Source organism: Emydura macquarii, unplaced genomic scaffold, assembly GCF_026122565.2.
Source record: "Emydura macquarii macquarii isolate MOO-44397 ecotype Brisbane River unplaced genomic scaffold, CSIRO-AGI_Emac_v2 contig_1253, whole genome shotgun sequence".
In the NCBI taxonomy this organism is placed as follows: domain Eukaryota; kingdom Metazoa; phylum Chordata; order Testudines; family Chelidae; genus Emydura; species Emydura macquarii.
The window spans coordinates 33,760,958-33,781,831 of NW_027131390.1; the positions used below are offsets into that span (position 1 = coordinate 33,760,958).

Sequence of the window (20,874 nt, forward strand, 5' to 3'; positions counted from 1 at the left end):
AGAGGCTCTCCCCTCTCTTCACAGGGCCTGCAGAGTATGTTCCAGCTCCTCTCCCACTGCTGGTCGTGGCTGAAGGCAATACAGGAACCAATCAGGTAAATCCCTGGGGCACAGTTGCATTATGACACTTCGCATGCTAACTGCCTGCAGCTTTACATTAGAAATCAATCTGTGACTTCTCGGGAAGGGGCTGGTGGGATGTCTGACCCTTTGCTTTGTCTGGGATGGGGATCTGTACAGTGTCCTGCACCCTGAAGAATTTTGCCCTAATTCTGGCCCTTAGTGTGATTGTTTAATAAACCCTTTTAGCTGCCTGGTGCCTGTAGAGAGCACCATTTCTCCAGCCCATAGGACTGTCTGTGTAGTCACAGAGGGAGAGTGCTGCATTGTGTGACATTGTGGTGTCTCCAAGCTCTTTACTTTACCTATCAGAATAGGGTTCCTGTTAAAATACTTTAAAATCAATAAAGAAAAATATTAAATGGAAAACCAGATGGGAAAAGATTTAAAGATTCTTTCTTGCTCTTGCCCCGAGCAGGCTTTTCCCTATGGTATGTAGGCATGCACAGGACAGAAATTCCATTTCGCAAAGGATTTCAAAATCTGGCTTTGTTTCAAATTGGAACATTTCAGAATTCTCCACAGAAGAAAACTCTGAAAAATTTTCATTTCAAGTTGATTTAAATGTTTCCTGTCCACCAAATCAAAATGTTTCCATTTTGACTTTTTATTTTATAATCTTTAGTACAAAATAATAAATTTTCTAAACAAAGTTATTAAAAAATGTAAAATGAAAATGTTTAGTTCAGAAAAAGAAGGAAAGGGATGTTTTATCTTGGTTAGAAAAAAACAAAAAATGTTCCCTGAAATGAAGTTTCAGTGAACGCATATGATTTCGTGAAGCGTTTTGATTTAGATGGAATTGAATCTTCTGATGGGAAATGGTTCTGTTGAAGTTTTTCAGACTAGTTCTATTGTCCAGTGTTCTGTCTAGTTTAGGCTAAAATGACCAAGCAATAAGGTTTTCACCACTTACACTGGGGACTAGCACCCCTAAAGGAATAGACCTTGGTGCCAGGAAATGTTCTCTGCTAGTCAGCCTTTTCTCAATTTCAGCCCATTACTTTTAGTGAGAGCTGCATTTTGTGATAGGTATTAGGAATTCTGGGATTCTTGCTTTAAAAAATGCAAGTGATAGTGCAATGATGCGCCACCACTATTTCAACACCGGGCTCCCACAGAAATGTCCCTTTAGTCTGTGATGAATCATGTGTTACTGGGATGTGTGTGCATTGGGGAAACAATTCATTCGTTTTCACATTTAAACAAAATTACGCCCTCTTAGTCATAGAAGGAGATAGCTGCACTGGACCAACACACTTTTTTGAAGCTGCACTTTGCTAGAGACGTTTAGACTGCTACAGCAGGGGTCACCAGGTGGCATTGTTACACACTGTCTTACATGTTCTTTTTCTTAGTGGGTGAGTAAATGGTCAATCTCTGAAGAAATGTCCTTATTAGTGTTGTTGTTGCAGGTTCTTTAGTGGAGCTGTGAAGCAAGTGTAAATAAAGCAAGTTACATATAAAATACATCCATGGCTTTCTCCTCCTGGGGAAAGCCTATGTGCAAGCCCCAGCCATGCTACTGCTCACCACAGGGGCAACAATTCTTTGAGCCAGATTCTCCTCTGCCTGGCACCATGTCTAGTTATTGACACCTGTGCAAAGTGGATGCAAAATGCTTCCAAATCAAAATGCTTCACTCCCACACACCAGCAGGAATGGTTTGTAGGCAGCCTTGCAGAGGTGTTAATGGCAACACAAGGTGCAGGGTCAGGAGAACCAGGACTAATACAATAATTGAATGTGGAGGACTAGGATTCTCCTGGAATGTTTTGGAAAATATCTGTCATTTGGCACTATCTAGGCGATCAGTAAGGAAAACACTGAGCTCCTCAACAGGGTGTTGGAGCCCCAAGAGTAAGTAATCTCTGTCAGGGCTGGGTGGGGAGGGGTTAGCAGTGTCCAGTGAGAGAATGAACTCCAGCAGAGGCAGGGGAATCAGCCAAAACCTCCTTCAGAATTAGTGGCAGAACTAAAAGGAGGAGTCCCTTCGAGCCCCCTCCAGCTCATCATTGCTCTCAGGACTTTGGAATTTTCTTGTCTGTTGGGACAATAGTAAAAAAGAGTAAAAGAGGAGGGGGAAGCTCCCCGGTTTAGGTGGCTGTTGGCACAGGTCTCGGCATCGTGGGGGGAAGTGGCATTGCTGCATCTTGCACCCACTGCACGAAAGGAGAAGTGGATCTGACAGGCATTCCTGTGTTCAGGGTGCCATGTGTGCATGGATGCCTGGGGGCAGAACTTTATCAGGGCACAGTCCTGGTGCTCCTTACCCCCATTCCTTAAATACCCTAGTTTCGACTCTTTCAGGATGGATGGGGATTCTGCATTGATGTAAACAGCAATGTAAGGGGAGGATCCAGGGAAAGAGAGGCTCTGTCACAGGGACAGGCATTTTTGAGGGAGTCAGGGACCAGCTATCTGTGACAGGCTCCTGTAAGGCAGAATGAGCCAACCCAAATCTGCTGGCAGTAATTAAATCCCTAAGTGGCTGGTTGGCATCTGTTGAGCTAATGAGCCTGATAAAGGATTACCAGGGTTCAGTGGAGGTGGTTCCTAGAGGCAGGAACTAGCAATGGAGTGGGGGCAGGCCTGGCAGGCATGCTGCAAGAGGCAGGGAACTCCCAGGCAGGGTCAGGAAGCCCAGACTGTCAGGAGCTGTACGGAGTCCGCAGAGGAGAGCTGCAGGAGGCAGATCTCTGCAGACCCTTGGTTCTTGGGAAGGGTTCTCTCCAGGTTGTGGCAAGAGGCCTCCTTCCAGGGAAGGAACCCAAGCTAAGAGAACCCTGATGCAGAGGACAATCCTGTGCTGGCCCCTAGGGAACAGACTAGGTGATCTGGGTGTCTTTTCTGTGTTATTGTCTTACTCTGCCCTCATCATCGGTTATTCACACTATGTCCACAAAGGGCCTACTTCCTCCCTGCTGTAACCGCATGAATTCAGGGAATTATTGCGGGAGAACTAGACCCGATGAGCTTTTAGGATAATTTCTCACAAGATGGTGGCTGGTGACCATTTCAAGTCGGAGGGTTGCTTGGAGTGGAAAATATCTCCTCAGTGCAGGCTAACTTTGTTTTCCTTCCTCACCAGGAAAGTGACCCTCCTTGTCGTGGGCCTGGACAATACAGGGAAAACCTCCCTCATAATGGAGATACAGAGAGGTGAGGAGCCAGCTGTCTCCAGTTACTGCTGGAGGCTGAGGATGTCTGTGCTGCTGTCAGAGGTGAGACTGCAGCATGTGTAGACGTTCCCGAGCTAGCTTTGGTCTAGCTAGCTCCAATAACAGCAGCAATAAAGCCACCGGCAGCAGCATGGACTAGCAACTTGCAGACATAGCCAGGGTCTTGGGCAGGGTTGAACAGCCTGTGCTGCCGCCTGTCCCCACTTTCCCGCTGTGTCTACCTGTGCTGCGGACATACCTCTGATTGCAGCGTAGGCATGCCCTGAGTCTCAGTGGAGCTGACATGACACCAGAGGCAAAGAGGTTTTTGTTCTTTGCAAATAAATTCAAATCTCCCCCTCACTGAGAGGATAAAGCTTCCTGTGCTTCCAATTATTCCTCTGCAGGAGGCAGCATCGCAATAACCCTGTGAAGTCAAAATTGGATCCTAACAGTGTCTTTATGCCATGGTAGCTGGGTCTGACTTTCTCACTTCTATTCGGTAACTTTGTGTAGCTGATGCTGTTCACCTGAGTCCAAACTAGGGAATGCAGACTTGGCCAGTCTGCATCACTCACCGTCTGTGCCAAGCCACCGCTGAGCAGCAGAGATCTGAATTCACTGCAGCAGGCAGGCTGCTACACGGGGTACAGGCGAAGAGTATGGCACAGCTAGACTTGGAGTGTGTGGAATAGCCCCTGCCACACAACGGGGATTTAAACAGCCACACACACAGAGATGCAGTGCTGGGTTATGCACTCAGGTTACACCCAGGGGGAAACATGGCTGGGATATCCAAGGACCCCAATCCCATTCCTGCCGAGCAATTTGGCCATTCCAAAACAATCCACAGAGCCGTGATTGCTTTAAGAAATGTGCTGCTAAGATTAACCTGACCTGTTGTTGTACTGTAGGAAACAAGGTGGGGCTATTCTCCCCCTGGCCATGTCCTAAGGCCAAATCTGCCAGGATTTAGGCTAGATTTCTGAGCAAGGGGTGGCCCAGAGCACGGTGTTTGTGCTGCAGTGGCCTGCAGTCATGATGCTGACCAAGACCCACGTAATCCCTGCTTGAATCACCTACTTTAAGACAGAAAATCAATCTGAAACAGCCAACACCGACAGGGAACCCACTTCTAGGATTAACACACCTAAGCTACTTAACTGGCCCCCATCACCAAGTGCCTTCCGCTCTGTAATGCAGTTCCCCCTACAATACTCCTGGGAGGTAGGGCAGTGCCAGTATGCCCATCTTACTGGTGGGGAATGCAGGCACAAAATGACTTGCCTGGGTCACACCAGGCATCGGTGGGAGAGTAAAGAATTGAACCTAGTTCTCCTGACTCCCAGGCTAGTGCCCTAGTCAACTGGACCACCCTTCTTTAACCCCTGCTAGCTAAGGTCCTGGGATAAAGCTCCTTGAGCCGTCCATAGCTAGGCAATGTACTCTTGGGACTTCCCAGAATTGCCAGTGTATCCCCCTTCAATGAGAACAGGAATGTAGCTGAAGGGAGTTAACACTAATACAGGAGATCCATGCTATAAACCATGGGAACAAGGGATAATAATGGGCAGTGTTTGTCTAGGGGCTACGTGTGTCTTCCTGTGGTTGCTGTTCTCTCTGCAGTGCTCTCGTGCGAGGGGCTCCCCACCACGAAGCCTAACCAGACAGAGCTCAGGGTGGACCGGTTTGACATCTCCCTTGTTGACCTACCTGGGGGGCAGCAGTTGCGGGCCACGTGGCGTAACCACTACAGTGATGCTCACGGGATTATCTTTGTTCTGGACTCGAGCGATGTGCTGCGGATGGAAGAGGCCAGGAGGACCTTGGGCCGTCTTCTGTCTCACCCTAGGATTTCAGGGAAGCCCCTGTTACTGTAAGCCTGTCTTTCCTTGCATTGAAATGCTCATTGTCCATTCCAGTAAATGGGATTGCTGTGCATCCAGGCAGGAACCTCATGGGCTATGTCTTGGGGATCCCAGTGCTGAAACAGCTGGATGAGAGGAACCCAGGATTGCAATGAACAAGGAAGCTGAATTACCCTCTAATCCAAAAGAGGATTGTACCTTTGGGTTAGGGATGGTGGGGTGATTGGTAGCACAGTGCAGTTGAGACCAGCACTGAGTAAAAATAGAGTTCTGCAGCCCCCACTTCTCTCGTGGCCTCTGTGGGGTAGAGGGTGCCTTCGTGATGATCATTAGTTATGTTGCACAGAGATATGCTTGGCACGTTACAGATGCATAAAGGAGAAGGTCCCAGCTCCATGGAGCTGTCAATCTAAACTGAGTGGAGAGACAATAGAGTAGAGGGCAGGGAGTTCACTGGTTCCCACATAGAACAGATAGTCCATCTGTTTAGTCTTGTTGGTTGCCACTGGGTCTCGTTAAGGTGTATCTGGGTTTTTAATGTGACTCAGCAGTTACTGGATCATGCTGGGTCATCTTAGGAAGGCTGAACAGGCAAAGGAATGAGACAGGTGCAACTTAATTAGGGGACTCCGCCAAGCATTGTGGTGATGGGACGCTTCCCATACGTCTCTCTGTGCTCTGAGTGTTAACTGGCCTGGAGGACACGGTGCAGAAAGGAAAACCCAGCTACGCAATTCTGTTCTCGTCATTTTGGAACCAGTCCCTCAGTCCTGTCTCATAGTGTCTCCACCAGTCCCTGGCGTTCCATTGGCCTGGGATCTGCCCTGCAGGGAAGGATGGGACAAGGCAGTTTGCCTGTGAAGCAGGGAGCTGGGGCAGAACAGGCAGTGGGGCATAGGGGAAGGGTGGGGACAAGGGCTCAGGAGCAGGACTGAACCTGGGGTGAAGCGAATGTTCGCAAACCCCAGCCACGGTTCTTCATTCAGAATGAGGAGCCAGCTGGGAGTTCTCCTGTCCCTGTGGATCGCATCCCTCTGCCTCAGCGGCCCCGAACTTTCACATGGGCCCCTCCATTCTAGAGATGAGAAGCTTGTGTAACTAAACCCCAAACCTGCCAGGCCTTTAGGGAAACTTTTGGGGGCTGCTGCCAGATTCTGCCAACCCCAAAGTGAAGCTTCTTGCTGCCTCTGAGTTTCTGAGACTGAACTCGGTGGGTTTCTTTGATCCTGTCCCAGAGCTTAGGACAGATGGTCACAAAGCCCAGGCTGAACCAGGCCCTGGGAAGTTCCCACAAGTTCATACCTGAAACTCGCTGGCTGTCTCTGGAATTTTGCCCATGTTGCCTTTGAATAAACCTCAAACTGCAGGGTTACCAAATCATGCAGACGAGTTCCTCCTCAGCACTCGCCTGAGTCCACTTCCCCTCAGGAGTAAGGCTGAAGAAGAACAAAAAGATTTAGCTACTGCAGGAACTATGCTGGCCAGTGAGGTCTCATCCTTCTCTCTCCTTCCTCCCTTCACATCGCTGCATCCATGATCCCAGGTTGGCCAATAAACAGGACAAGGTGGATGCCCTCCTCCCATGTGAGCTGATCGAATGCCTGTCCCTGGAGAAGCTTGTGAATGAAAACAAGTCGCTGTGCCGCATCGTAAGTGGGAGAAGGGCTTGCCCAGCTCGATGTAGCTCATATCAGTGCCTCCAGCAGCCCTGGCCTATGAGACCCAAAGGGTGTGGAGAAAATCACTGCATCAGGAAGATAATCCGATCATTCTTTGTTGACCTGTCTCATGCATTCTCAGATGCTGGTGGCCAAATGCTCCATTTCCAAGAGCCTAATTCATCTTCATGCTTATACAAGAATCACAGCTCCAGGGAACGTGTTATGCTGTGTGTCTTTTGCCACAAGAGTCAAAGGGACTTACGGAGAAGGGAGAAAATTTGGGCAGCTGAAACATGCAGATCAGCACTTTCAAAAGTGCCCAGTGATTTTTGGGGTGGTTCATTTTCTGGGAACCCAACTTGGAGACACCTTGGGCCTGAGCACCCACAGCTCTGACGAACTTCCACCCCCATGCTAAATGGCTTAAGCTGCCACACAAAATCAGTGGCCACTTTTGAAAAACTTGGCCATAGTATTTTTGGAGAGGCCCTTCATCCAGAGCCTCATGCTGAGTAGGGGGAGTGATGGGCCCTTGTACAGCTCCCAGGGCATGTGGGGGTGCAAGAGGAGGAAGATGCATAGCCCCATAAGCATCTCCGCATCAGTGCCAGCAGTCAGGCACAGAATGAAGTGCTGGGCTATGAAAGTGGTAGATACAGAAGCAAAGGTTCCCTGGGGAGTTATATACATTTCTCCTCATTTTATGCTACCACCTCAACAATGGTGAGGACATTAAAGGAGGTTATTTGCTCTTTATCTAGTATCCCATCACTGGTACTTAACAGGGAGCTGCTGAGAAGCATTGGCCTATGGAAGGGGGTATACATCCCCTTAGGTCAAGGTGCAATGCTGCAAGGGGTCCTCATCCCCGTGCCTACTGCTGGACGTTGGCCTCTCACCAAGTCTTGCGTGGCTCAGCCCTCCAGCCAAGTCACAAAGTCCAAACCCCTACCTGGGTAACAAAAAGTCCTAATAAATCCAAAGGAATAATTCTTCAGCCCCTCTCAGACCAAACAAACACCCACTTCTTCTCCAGCAGATTATCCATGCGGCCTCCCTCTGCAAGGGACTCTGCAGGTTACCTCTAGAGTCTCCCACTTACAAGCCCTATCCCAGGACTCCTCTCACAGGAGCCTAATTTGCTCCCTAAGGGTCTCTTCTATCCATTGTAGGCCCTAACTCAGGACTTCCCCCAAGAGAGTCTACTCTGTTCCCTGGGGATTTCTTCTCTTGCCTTCTTACTCCCTTCCCAGGATCCAGTTTTTACCTATAGACTCTCTGGTCAGAAGGCCTAGACCAGCTCCCTTCCCAGAGTCTGATGACAGGAGCTCTGCCACTGTCTCCCTTCTCTAGGGGTCCTGATGCTTCTCTGAGGACTCACTGTAAAGCCAGGGCTTGACCCCACACAGGGCTGCACTACCTCCTGGGAGCACCTCCCAGCCTGCAGCAGCTAGAGCTTTCTAGGGAGAGCTCCTTTTTCCCTCCTTTCCTTCTATGCAACTTTTCCTCTATGCCACTCTAGCTCAGCTGCTCCATTGCTTGTTAGCTAAAGGGGCAGCACGTGGCTGCTCCCAGGTGTAGCCCATGGGGTCCTTATGAACCAATTAGGCCCCAATTCTCCCAAAGGGCGGTGAGGGCCATGACAGCCTAATAAAAATAAGGTCCAAACCCCTTAATCTCTAAGCAAATCCACAGCACTCAGGCTGGTTTGTGGCTAGCAGACAGCTCGGGGGTGGGGATGAGATTAGGATGCCACTGGGTGGAAGGGGAATGACATGAACAGGTAAGTGTCTGTCACCAGTGTCCTCTACTGGACCTGTTCAAGTGTGTGACCATGTTATCTGCTAGTGGCTGGAGGCCCTCAGAGGAAACCTTGCTAGAACTGAGACTGTCCTTTGGCTTAGTTGGTGGAGGCCTGTGGGGTTTTTCGGACCAGGATTCCCCATGCTGCCTGTGAGTGGCTTCTCCATATGCTTTGCAAGCAGGCAGCTATTTCCTGCTAACCCTCTCCCATTCAGGCCATCTCATGCCAAAGGACTCAGCAGATTTCCCCCAACATGCCCATCCAGTGACTCTCAAATAGAGAAGTTGACGGTACGGCCCCAGGCCTACAACCTGAGGGCCAGACACAAGAGCCGACTTAATCCTTTGCATAATAGGGCAATCAGGGATGTGTATCCTGCACGTTCTTGCTACCCTGGATCTGGGACCCTTGTGGGCTACAGCAGCAGCTGTGCCAGTGAGCCATACGGGGCCTTCCCCCTGCTGGCACGGGTAGAAGTCGGACTGGCCTTCTCGCTGTGGTGAGCTGCTCTTGGCAGTTGTTCTGCTAGCTTTCCTCCTCGCTGCTGTGCTGTCATGCTGCTGGTGCAGACGCTGACTCAGGCTTCCTCCTTTCTCTGCCCGCAGGAGCCATCTTCAGCAACCAAAAGTCTCCATAAAAGCCAGTCCCGGACCATCCTGCAGGGGCTCCGCTGGCTCCTGCACACTATTGCCGTCAACTACGGTGTCCTGAGTGCCCGGGTGCAAGAAGACAGCCCCAGCCAGCCGGCTCCCAGGGAGCAAGAGGCTCCCCAGAGAGCGGCGCAGGCCCGCAGCCAGACACGGGGGGAGAGGTTTGCTCTATGGAGAGTTAATATTCTTGGCCATGCCCTGCCCTTGGTCTGACATCAGTGTATTTCCACTGTGGATTAGGGTGCAGACAGCAAGCCTAGAGGAGGGGGATTTAGTTTCCTTCAAAGCCAAAGGCTGCCCACATCCCCACAGCCAGCAATTTCTCACTCTTCTCCTCTCCGTATGCTGGTGTAAGTCAGGAATAACTCCAGTGAAGCCAAAGGAGTTACACTAGTGAAAATGGGAGCAGAATCCAGTCTCCAGGACGCTGCTGCACGGCAATGAAAAGTGCTGCGCTGAGCTCTGTAATTATAGCACTGCCCCCATCCAAGAGGGTCTTCAAGATACACAGTAACCCACGCCGTTCCTCACAATTTCAGAGTGAACTGCAAACTTCCTCGTGCATCCCCCTCGCCCAGCAGGGGCTGAGCCAGCATCTCCCCTGGTTCCTCGAGACTGAGCCCGTGTATGCAAACCAACGGGGAGCATCGGAGAGGTGGCCATTTTAGCTGGCATGGTGACAATGGGGTGGGAGGAGGGGTTTCCCTGTCTCCAGCTGGGGGGAGAGAATTTTTGGACAGGGCCCCCTGCAACTAAGTATATGGGGCCTTTGATAAAACCTGGGGGAGTAAGAGCTGAGTGCACGAGGTGTGGCTGCTGCAGGTCTGTATGCGGGGGAAGTGATGGGTACTTGTTGGGAGCTGACAGAAGTGCCCCCTGGTGTATCGGGGGCTCTTTGTCAGATGCTCAGCAGTGGCCTGGGACTGGCTCCATGGCTGGCAGGAGAGGATGCTGTAGAACGAGCCTCTCAGCTCCTCAGCGCCACTACTCCTGCGGGGCAAGAGCCCTGGGGACAAGATTTCGCTTCAGGCCTGGAGTTCAGAGGCATCCATACTCTGGGCTCTGAATTCCTGCTGGCTGGTGGTGTCCCCTTCCTTGCCACAGCTGGGCAGCAGGGGGTGGCAGAGCTGTGATAAGCTCTAGGGATGGCAGCTAAGGGCGCCTGTGGGAGGAAAAATCCGGTGTGTGTGTGTGTGTGTTGAATTGTGTGTTTTGTTAATTTCTTGTATGTGCTTCTCTGTCCCTAGGGAGTTGCTGGCCAGAAGAGAGAGTTCTCAAGAAGGAAGTGCTAAGATAGGGGAGTACAAACCACTACAACCCATCCAGAACATCCTTCCACAGGTAACCAGCCCCCACTGATTCCTCACCCCTTAATATAGCTGTTCCTGTGACTGTCCCTGCCAAACGGGGACAGACCTCTGGCAATGGTCTTTCCCCATCTCTTCCCTGCACAGAAGGAGAAAGGCCCAAAGGTACCCAAGAGAAGGAAAAAGAAAGTGAAGGTGAAGAAGAAAGGGGCGGTACAGTCTGGGTGCATGGCTGATGAAGAGAAAGGGAAAGCATGGGGAGGAGAGAACAGAGCAAATACTGCAGTTGGGCTTCTCCACAGCAACAGAATTGGCCAGGAGAAACTGCTCCCCACGGAGACGACAACTCCCCCTGCAGGTAACCATATTAGCAGGGATCAGACTGGAGACAGGTTCCAGCCCCACAGGCAGACAGGTGCTGCCTGGGGAATTGGAACAGCACATCTTGCACAGGTAAACACTACGGTTGTGTGAAAAGTTCATCTAGAACCCAGCACCCACCTAAGGTCAGAATGGTCCAGTTTATAACTAAATCTGCAAATGAGTGCAGGTCCACAAATGTACCTCAGCGACACTCCATCCAGGGTGTTGCTATCACATGGGAAATGTCACCTTGCATGTTATTTTCAGATGGTGGGTGGTGATGGGTGGCTTGATTCCAACCCTGTCTCCTGGAGTTGGTGACCTTCTCTACCAATCCTGCAGGGGCACCTAGTAGCTGCACTATCCCCAAAATCCTGTAGTGGTATCAGGAAGTTCCTGTTCCCCATTTCCTCACCATGGACTTGAGAAATCTTTGTGCTGCAGCCACCACTGTACTAAGCAGGTGGTAGCAGCTCCCCATCAGGCTTTACTGCAGTAGCTAAGGAACCTGCAGAGGGTCTGTGAAACTTGAACCTCTAAGTGAACCTGCATTGGGAGCTTTGGGGTGAGGCCACCTGCCAATGAGCCTGCCACTGTCTGGTCCATGTGGAGCTTGTTCTTCTCTAGTGAGTGTGTAGCTACCCCCCTGAATGCCACATGCTAAGCATAAGAACAGCCATACTGTCTTCCAACAATGGCTAGTTCCAGATGCTTCACAGGGCGTGAACGGAACAGGGCAATTTATTGAGTGATCCATCCCCCGTCGTGCAGTCCCAGCTTCTGGCAGTCAGGGGTGTAGGTACACCCAGAGCATCTTGGCTAATGGCCATTGATGGACCTATCCTCCATGAACTTATCTAATCCTTTTTTTGAACCCAGTTATACTTTTGGCCTTCACAACGTCCCCTGAAAACAAGTTCCACAGGTTGACTGTGTGTTGTATGAAGAAAGACTTTGTTTTACTTGTTTTAAACCTGCTGCCTGTCAATTTTGTTGGCTGACCCCTAGTTCTTGTGTTATGTGAAGGGGTAAATAACAGTTCCTTATTCACTTTCTCTGCACCGTTCATGATTTTATACACCTCTATCATATCCCCCTTCAGGTGTCTCTTTTCCAAACTGAACAGTCCCGGTCTTTTTAATCTCTTCTCATATGGAAGCTGTTCCATACCCCTAATCATTTTTGTTGCCCTTCTCTGTATTTTTTCCAATTCCAATATATCTTTTTTTGAGATGTGGTGACCGACTGCATGCAGTATTCAAGGTGTGAACATATCATGGATTTATATAGTGGCATTATGATATTTTCTGTCTTATTGTCTATCCTTTCCGAATGGTTCCTAACATTCTGTTAGCTTTTTTGACTGCTGCTGCACAGTGAGCAGTGTTTTCAGAGAACTATCCACAGTGATGCCGAGATGTCTTTCCTGAGTAACAAGTACCAGCTAATTTAGACCCCATCATTTTGTGTGTATAGTTGGGATTACATTTTCCAATATGCATTACTTTGCATTTAACAACACTGAATTTCATCTGCCATTTTGTTGCCCAGTCACCCAGTTTTGTGAGACCTCTTGGTAAATCTTCGCAGTCTGCTTTGGACTTACAAAATTGCTGAAGCTAGTTATCATCTGCAAACTTTGCCTCCTCATTATATACCACTTTTTCCAGATCATTCATGAATATGTTGTATAGCACAGGTCCCCATACAGATCCTTGGGGGACCTGCTATTTACCTCTCGCCACTGCCTGTTAAGCAGGGGTTATTAGTTTCAGGGTTGTGTTTTTTAAATGCTCTTAACCAAAAAGGCATCTGTGGGGTTGATCTGATTTATTGGATCAAAAATCCATTTTTAAATCCACAATACGGGTATTTCATAAGTCTTCAAACTTAGCTCATGTTCTAAAATATTTTATCAAAAGAGGATGCATTTACAGTAGGAAGTCACATCCCACCCCCCATGAACTATGCAGTGCATATGGAGTGGGATGGCACAGGTAACTATTCTGAAGAACAGATTACATTTTTTATGGACTTCCAGAAAAGTGGCACTCACATGGTCCTGTAATAGCATATCTAACCAGGCTATGAAAATCTGCTAACCGTGTTAACAGGACATTTTTCTCAGTTGTGTTATTAACCCTTGGAGATAGGAAGTGGTAATAGAAATAAACCTGCTCTGTAAAGGCTCTCAAAGTTATGTTTTTAACATAGATTTTGAAAACTCTGGTGCCTTAATAAATAAACTTGCTCGATAAGTGAAGACTGGGTCAGAACTGTCAGGTACTGCAGATATAAATAGTGAGTTTTTGGAATTTAGATTAGCGGCATGGAGCAGAAATGATGGGGGGGGGGGAGAGATGGGAGATCTTTACAGAACATCTTTGCCCTCCTTGGCAGGTGGTGATGTGAGAATGGGGAGGAAAATACTGATATTCTCAGAAAGCTGTTGGGCAGAGTTTTCCCAGGTAGCGTGATGACCGCAAAAAAAATCCTTGTCCAAATGTTAAATCTAACTTCATTTCATTTAATCCAGGGCAGAGCATAAAGAAGAAAAAGAAGAAAATTAAAAATAAAATCAAGTCCCAGGAGTCCTCACTGGAGCCACGGAATGAAGGCATCTCCGGCACCTTTGGTCAGTATTTCCCAGGTGAAACGTGTGCAGGAGCGGGCGCAGGACATCTGCAGCCCACGTTCCTGCAAGGAGTGGAAAGGGTTCCAACTGCTACCATCCCTCTTTCTTGGCAGAGGAAGGCTTGTGAAATGTTGTTATGGCCCATATTGCTCCAAGTTACTGGGGAGGTGTCAAGCTCTTTGTCTGCAGTCAGTATCTTCCCCCAACTTGCTCTTATAATCTGTATGGCCTCAGGAATGGTTGTTTTTGGTCAGCAAGAAGTTTGTTCTGAGAAGTTCAGGTTGGTTTTACAGCTCAGTTTGTGGCCTGGCAAGGTTCCAGACTGACTAGTGAAGGTCTCTGGGTGTGTGTTGGAGATCGAGGTTTAAAAGGCATAGCCAGATGTGCCCAGAGGATACTGAGTACATGAATTGGTTCAAGGAAACTCTGATGCTGTGACATACCAGGCTATGCTCCAGACCACTGGGGGGGATGTGTCATCCCGGCTCTGTAACCTGGAGTGCTTTGCAATGCCTGGCAGTTGTAGCCTCTAACATGGACTGCTCACAACCACCCACCAGCATGCAGGGCACTTCCAGGCGTGTTTGTGTAACTGCAGCCTGCCAGTCACACCCTGGCTCTCACCTGCCTGGGTTATGCTGCAGGGTGACCCCAATGCACTCTCTGTCCCAGACTTTCCCCCAGAAATGCATGTCCTGTCCTGTCCAGCCCGATCCCAGACAGCCCAGAAATATTACAGTCATTATTCCTTTAAGGGAATAATATACACTGTTTATCATGATAAATGAAGTTACCCAGACACTTTAACTTAAACATACTGGATCAGATGAAATAATAAAATAAGTGTATTAATGACAGAGAGAAATTTTGAGTACAAGTAAAGATATATAAAAGTCAGAAATGATTACAAGAAAAATAAAGATAAAACAGTTACTAGTGCTCAACTTAACAAACTATATTAGATTCAAGCAAAATTTCTCATGCTTCCAGCAAGATTACTGACCAAACTTTCCAGGTCGGGACCCACCCCCACCCAAAGTCCAACAGCTGTTTCCTATTGTCTTCTCAGGTGCGGAGAATGCGATGGATAGGGGGAGAGAGAGTCGGGTCCCTTGGGGTTTTTCCCCCCTCCTTTTTATAGTTTCAGTCTCCCTCTTGAAAAACATTTTAAGCTGAGAACCAGGAAATAAAGAGTTTATGTGGAAGGATGTTCCCGGCTGGGTTTTTTCACCTTTTTGAGCTTCCTTTGTTTTCCCTTCTTGTAGACAACTCAGTTTACTGCTAAAATGCAAATTAAGGCAAACATGCATTCCTTTGTTTAGGACAGAACTGTTTGCTAACTTCTGCAAAGCAGGGCTGTGGGGTTTGGAATATGTGTTATTAACATCATACAGGGGAATCTTATAACTTCACATACAGTGTTGCCACACGTATGGTAGCAGGACAATACTGACCAGCGAATTATGAGTTTTCAAATGATATCTTATAAGGCATACCTTGTACATAGATTATTACAATCATGTGTAGGGTATGAATACAGGGGTATATTCCATCACAGATGCCCTCTATTCCTAGGGTGAAGTCTGATTTGTGGGTTTGAGAGTAAGGATGAAAAGGAACAGGGGTAGAGGACAGCTTGCCCAGAAAGGAGGGGAATATTTCAGATCTTTAGCTGGGTTTAAAATCTTTCCTTTGTTTTTAATGATGGTTCTTTATTTTCCCTCAGACTTGTATCGAAGGGCAATGCTGGCTCTGAAAATGAGGCAAGAGCAGAGGAAGCAGCCTTCTGCTGTCACTCCCTGAAGAAAGGCTACGTATTGCTCTCCATGTAAGTGTGGTCTCCACCAGGCATGAAGAGGTGATGGCAGATTACTCTGTGCTGTTATTTCTCTTGGCTTGAGGTTCTATGTTCCCCTCTACAGTGCAATGTATCTGTGCTCCTGCTCAGAACCACCCGAGTCCAGAAGTCACATGCACAAGCATGAGCAGTCAGTATCAGCTAAGGCAGTGAGACTGTCTAACCTAATGGAAATTCTGCTTTAGGGACCAGATTCTCAGGGCTCTTGGGCTACCAAGGTGGAGCCTCAGGCAGTGAGTCTTCGAAATGCAAAGACCAATATCCTCATCCTAGGGCCTGTGGGAGCGCCTGGAATTCACATGTGTAAGATGAAGTGTCACACATGTAAAGAGTTCTGCCAGCAACCTGGATGCAAATCTCTGAATAAAAGGAAATGCAACATTTCTACACCTGACCGGTTTTTTGTCTCTCTTATTAATGTTCTCTCTAAACTATCTTATCCTGTAAGCCACTCTGGGGAAGGAGGGGACCAGACCAGACCAGGTCCCCTCATCCAGTAGGCCAGGGATAAGGACAGGAAGGGGACAGCTGGTGTCCATACAAGCCTAGCTTCACAGGGCTAGGGCTGAGCTGGATAATCATTCAATCTACTACCTGGAAGATATTTTTTTCTTCCAGTGACAAGATCAAGAAGGGAGTTGTGGATCCCCTGTCAGATGGCCTCACTCAGAGTTCAACCATGCCAAGTGAGGCTTTGTTTCAGGAGTCCTCTCCCACATGGGACCAGATGGTGTAGGATAAGTAAAGCTGTGTCATTTGCATATTGCTGGCATTTGAGTCCACATCATCTGACCATTCACCTAGTGCAGTGTTTCTCAATTAAATTTGGCCACGGAACCCTTTTGAACTCGATAAATAATTGCGGAACCCCCCAAACTCTTAACAGTATTTTTACATATGGGGCCAAAAAAAATGTCGAAATAAGCAAAGGTCAGCGTTTCTCAATTAAATTACACTTACACTCGATACCCTCCGCCGAGACATCTTCCCTTTTTCGGCGGCGCGGAAAACAGTTGCTCTCGGCGGCGGCGAACAGCTGCTCGCGGAACCCTAACAGTGTTCCCACGGAACCTTGACACCAATTGAGAAACACTGACCTAGTGGGTGCATATCAATGTTGAGTAGGACTGGAGAGAGAATTGATCCTTGTGGGAATCCACAAGTGAAAAGTCTGTTGGCAAAGGTGCACTTTACTCCGAGTCATCCCACAGGAATGAATGGGACTAGTTGTGGAGTAAGGCACTACTCCACATGAGCAAGAGTGGCTCACAGTGTCCCCATGGCTAATATGGCTTGGCTAGAAGGGATCATAACACTATCTGGCATGTGCGGCAGCTCTGTACTGGAGACTCCGAGGTGCATATCGTCACCCATCTTTTATCCGTTGTCTCTTTGTACGTAAAGCCACAACCACACACATCCTGTGAAATATTATTGCACATAAGGTAGGCATGTATGATGTGATAACAGCCCAGGAGTGCATGGCTGCGTACAAGACATGCTTGCATAGACTGAATGCATCATGGAGTGGAATATTTTTGTGTCAGCTGTTAGCGTTTCAGTGCTGTATGTATATGCATGGCTCTGAAAGCTGGGCCACCACAGAGCTGCAAATGCACCAGCTGGATGCTTTTGACAGGCTACAGCATATCAAAGGCATATGGTGGTTTTATCATGTTATGAACAAGGATGTCAGGCGTTAGACCAACCAGTCACCAGTGTCTTCCCAAACGGCACAGTGCTGGCTTAGCCAGCTGCTTGGTGTGCCAGAGTCTGTACCAGTCCGCCAGCTTTCTGTGCTCAATCCAACCAAAGCTGGATGGAGAAGATCTCATGGAAGGACTCACACATGCTGGAGGGTTGTCACATCTTCCAACCTGGCCTCAGCCTTAGTATAGAGCAGGCCAGAACATTGGTAGGAGCCCAGACTCTCTGGAAACGGGCAAACTGAAGTGTGCACTCAACACTCCACGAACAATTAATCAATGGCTGAATGTTGGTGTTTGTACATCATGTTCACAAGCTCATAGTTTCCACTGGTTTGTGGCCAGCAAGAACTGCTGGGGAAATTTAAAGTGGCCTGTTAATTGGGAGACAACAGGTGCATTCTCTGCCCCCAGTTAAAAGACAAGGGCTCTTGAAATTCCCTTTGGTCACATGATCATCTTAATTGTGTGCCTGAGGCCTGGTGGGATTTGGGAGCTGAGAGAGAATCTGGCAGGGCCTGCACCTCCAATAAATAGATGACATCAGGACCTATCTAACTGCTCATGGCTACAGCATGGTTAATCTCTGGTACACGACACCAGGTCTCATTCTACCAACACAGCTATACCAGCACGTGTACCTTGGATACAGAAACCACAAAGCGTAATGTTTACTGAGACAGCTAAATGTGCTGCATTAGCACCTAGCGCAAGCTGGGGAAAGTGGTTAGTTCCTCCCATACGAGTGAGAATTACACCCACTGTCACTCACGCATCCTGGTGCCTTATGTCACTGAAGAATAGGAGCAGTTTGCTGGCAATAAGTTTGCTGCTGCTCTGAAGAAGGACGTTGAGATGTCTGATGGCCTCCATGACAGCATTCCCAGCTGTCTGTCAGGCTGGACTGGATGGCAGGCAACTGGGCTGTGACATCTTCCACCTGTAAAAAGAATAAGACACTAGTCCTTCTGTTTAGGTTTCTCTGTATTTGTCTCTCTCTTCTGTTAGGTTTTGTTTAACTCCATGAGATTCAATCTACAGTTAATCACTAATGTAACTGATGAACACCCAAACCCACACAGTTGAATAAATTATTTATTCTCTCTGACATACAAGTTTTGCATCTGGCATGAATTTTCTAAGGGATCGCTGGGTCTGTTGATGAAATGTCACTTGTGTTGCTGCATGTTTGTGAGGAAGCTTTGGACAGAACTCCAGGAACCTTCTCGGGCCTTGAAGCCCCTTGACTGGGAACAATGGAGTCTGAAACAGCAGCATCTCCTGCGGAGGAAACAAAACAGTGGTATGACATCTATATGCACCATATAAACTGTGCACTATTGAGCCATACTGGCAGGGAGGGAGTCCAGTAATAAACTCCAGGTCGGAGCTTTGGCTGTGGCCAAGCTATGTACAGATAATGGTGTGATAATTAGTAAGTATAGATTTCATGAAATACTGAATGGGAAAGGCTAGTTGTGGTGAGAAGGATGGGTTTGGGAGTAGAACACTGAACTAGATCTCAGGTAGGCTACAGACTGCCTGTGTGACCTTGGGCAAGTCATTTAATCCACCCTTTGCTTCAATTCCCAGCCTGACAAACAGGGATAATATGTCCCTATCTCACAGGAGTGCTGTGAGGCTAAAATCCATTAATGATTGGGAGGCATGCAGATCATGCAGTGATGGGGTGGGGGTTAATAAGTACCTAGATACCTGTTTTCTCTTGTAATGAGGAGCCTTTATTTCCAGCGTCTTCATAGAGCAAAGTAAACTGCACCATGAGAAGAGTAAAGAGTCAGTGTCTGAGTCTGTGTCATTCATGCTCCTTAAAGATATACAATTACTGAATGAATAACAGAAAGCTCTTAGCTGCAGGTTTGTGGGGGAGCTGTAATTCTATCCATGGATTCTGGGGTTGTCAGGAAAGACAGGAGTGAGGCTGGAAGCACTAGATGTAATTATGGCCTCTTTGGCATGTGAATTAGGCTTCTGCAGTTTTCTAAGTGGTCTCCACTGCTCTAACCCAAGCTGCTGGACAACAAAAATGCTGAGCTTCTAGCCCAGTGCCTGGATTACTTGATGAGCACATAAGGATCTTGAAGACAGGAACCTGCCATCTGCATTAACAAATGCAATCAAAATAATTTCCTGGGACCATGTAAATATCATGCCTCCTCACTTAGGACCCAGTCCTTAAATTAAGGTCACTACTCATATGAGCTACAGCTGTTGTATTGGCTCCAGTTCCCCAGGCATTTGCCTCTTTAGCTTAGAGCTTGTGAATTGTTATGCATATCAGAGAAGGGTGAAAGCAACTCAGGGGGATGAAGATGTTTTTCACTGAAGTATGGAAAAAGTAACAACTGACTCCTGTTCTATTTTTAGGGTACATTGGACCATGTCTCTGAAAACAACAGGACCTTGTTACTTGACTGTAAGTAATGGCCAGTGGTATGGATCCCTCTGAATATGTGTCTGCACCCATCAGTCTGTGCGTTTGTCTCTTTTTAAGTAAATGAGACCTTGAGTGTAATCTCCACAAGGGCTAATAATGCTACAGCCCTGTTGAACTCCAGGAGCAAATCCATAAGTCCAAATCTTTCTCCTGGTTAGAGGAGACCTGCAGAGGGAGGAAAAACGGGGGCTAATGCCATTTATTGCTGCTTTATGTAAAAGCCCTGAAAGGATTTCTCCAAAACGATTTGTTTTCCTTTTTCACTTTAGAAATTTAGGCCTTGTCTTCCCCTTGGCAACTGCTGAATGAGGAAAAATCACAAGAGTGAAAGCTTAGCAACAGGGAGGAGAAGGAATTTTTAGCCAGACTCAGATTTTGTTTGTTGACACCTAATTGACTGATGAACACTTGGGAGACAGGATGTTGGCTGAGGGTAGAAGCTCATAAGACATGGAAGACTCCAACCAGACCTCTAGCAAAATCAGAGAAGACCAGGCTTGACATGCCTAATATTTCTTAAAGGTTTAAAAAAAGAAGAGAGGTCTTTATTTGTTTTTAAATAACCCCTTCAAGGATTCTTCAGCCAAGAGAAAGCAGCAAAAAAGGGCACAAACCCAATGTTTTAGGAAGTCTTTTGCAGCTCACCTTCAGTATAAAGAAAGACTCCAATATCTGCTTCTGATATCATTCTGATGCCTGTGGACCTGTATCCTATGAGCATTATCGGTATAAGGGGCCTTTTTCCTTTTAGTCAACCCAGGTTTGTCTTATCAATAGAGCGGGGAGGGGAATCTGTGACCCAAGTTGGCCAAGATTTAGTGAAAGTGATTAATTGGAAGAGATGTTACAAGCTGACAACTTGCTGAGCTAACAGCTGGTTGGTTACAAATCCTTCCCTTCTGCTTTCTCGCTTCTTCTATTCTGACCCCTTTTGATAGGCTACTCTGAACAGCTGTATGTATTAGAAGATGATGCTAGTGTGCAGATACATAAAATAAGATGACCCAATTTTCTATCCCATTTGTTTGGGATCAGCAGATACAGCCTGTATGCATATGTCTCACTGTAATCACGGGGTGTGATTACAGCTCGTGTAGACAGACTCACACTAGCTTTAATTAGCTGGCTTGGATACTGGAGCAGCAGGGGATTCTGCATGGGCTGGTCCCAGGAGTAATTTCTCCTTGGGTCCAAGTGGTTTGGATAGTGGCTTTACTGCTCTGGGTCCCAAGCTAGCTAGATCAAAGCTATCTCAGGTATGTCAGCTCAAATTGCAATCACAC

General features: G+C 47.7%; 1 protein-coding gene and 1 long non-coding RNA gene across 3 annotated transcripts; one reads left to right on the forward strand and one right to left on the reverse strand.

Moving 5' to 3' along the window:
* ARL13A (ADP ribosylation factor like GTPase 13A) lies at positions 1 to 15,815 on the forward strand. The gene is made up of 9 exons (XM_067548404.1): positions 1 to 95; positions 3,212 to 3,282; positions 4,908 to 5,157; positions 6,693 to 6,798; positions 9,220 to 9,425; positions 10,512 to 10,605; positions 10,719 to 10,929; positions 13,471 to 13,569; positions 15,296 to 15,815. The coding sequence occupies exons 1-9, from the start codon at positions 37 to 39 to the stop codon at positions 15,370 to 15,372; spliced, it is 1,173 nt and encodes a 390-aa protein (XP_067404505.1). The 5' UTR covers positions 1 to 36; the 3' UTR covers positions 15,373 to 15,815.
* An 880-nt stretch (positions 15,816 to 16,695) lies between these two features.
* On the reverse strand, positions 16,696 to 20,426 carry LOC137153264 (uncharacterized). 2 transcript variants are annotated; one of them, XR_010919747.1, is made up of 4 exons: positions 20,237 to 20,426; positions 18,850 to 18,907; positions 18,247 to 18,414; positions 16,696 to 18,073 (listed from the first exon to the last, which is right to left on the reverse strand). It is a non-coding gene; the product is annotated as an uncharacterized lncRNA (long non-coding RNA). The 2 variants fall into 2 exon arrangements; XR_010919746.1 differs by lacking the exon at positions 16,696 to 18,073 and having other exon boundaries at positions 18,105 to 18,414.
* Positions 20,427 to 20,874: the final 448 nt, after the last annotated feature.

Excerpts from the sequence above, each read along its gene's own strand:
- ARL13A (XM_067548404.1), top strand. The coding sequence starts at position 37 with ATGTTCCAGCTCCTCTCCCACTGCTGGTCGTGGCTGAAGGCAATACAG. Across the intron at positions 6,799-9,219 it reads ACAAGTCGCTGTGCCGCATC|GAGCCATCTTCAGCAACCAA; the intron begins GTAAGTGGGAGA and ends CTCTGCCCGCAG. Across the intron at positions 13,570-15,295 it reads AGGCATCTCCGGCACCTTTG|ACTTGTATCGAAGGGCAATG; the intron begins GTCAGTATTTCC and ends ATTTTCCCTCAG.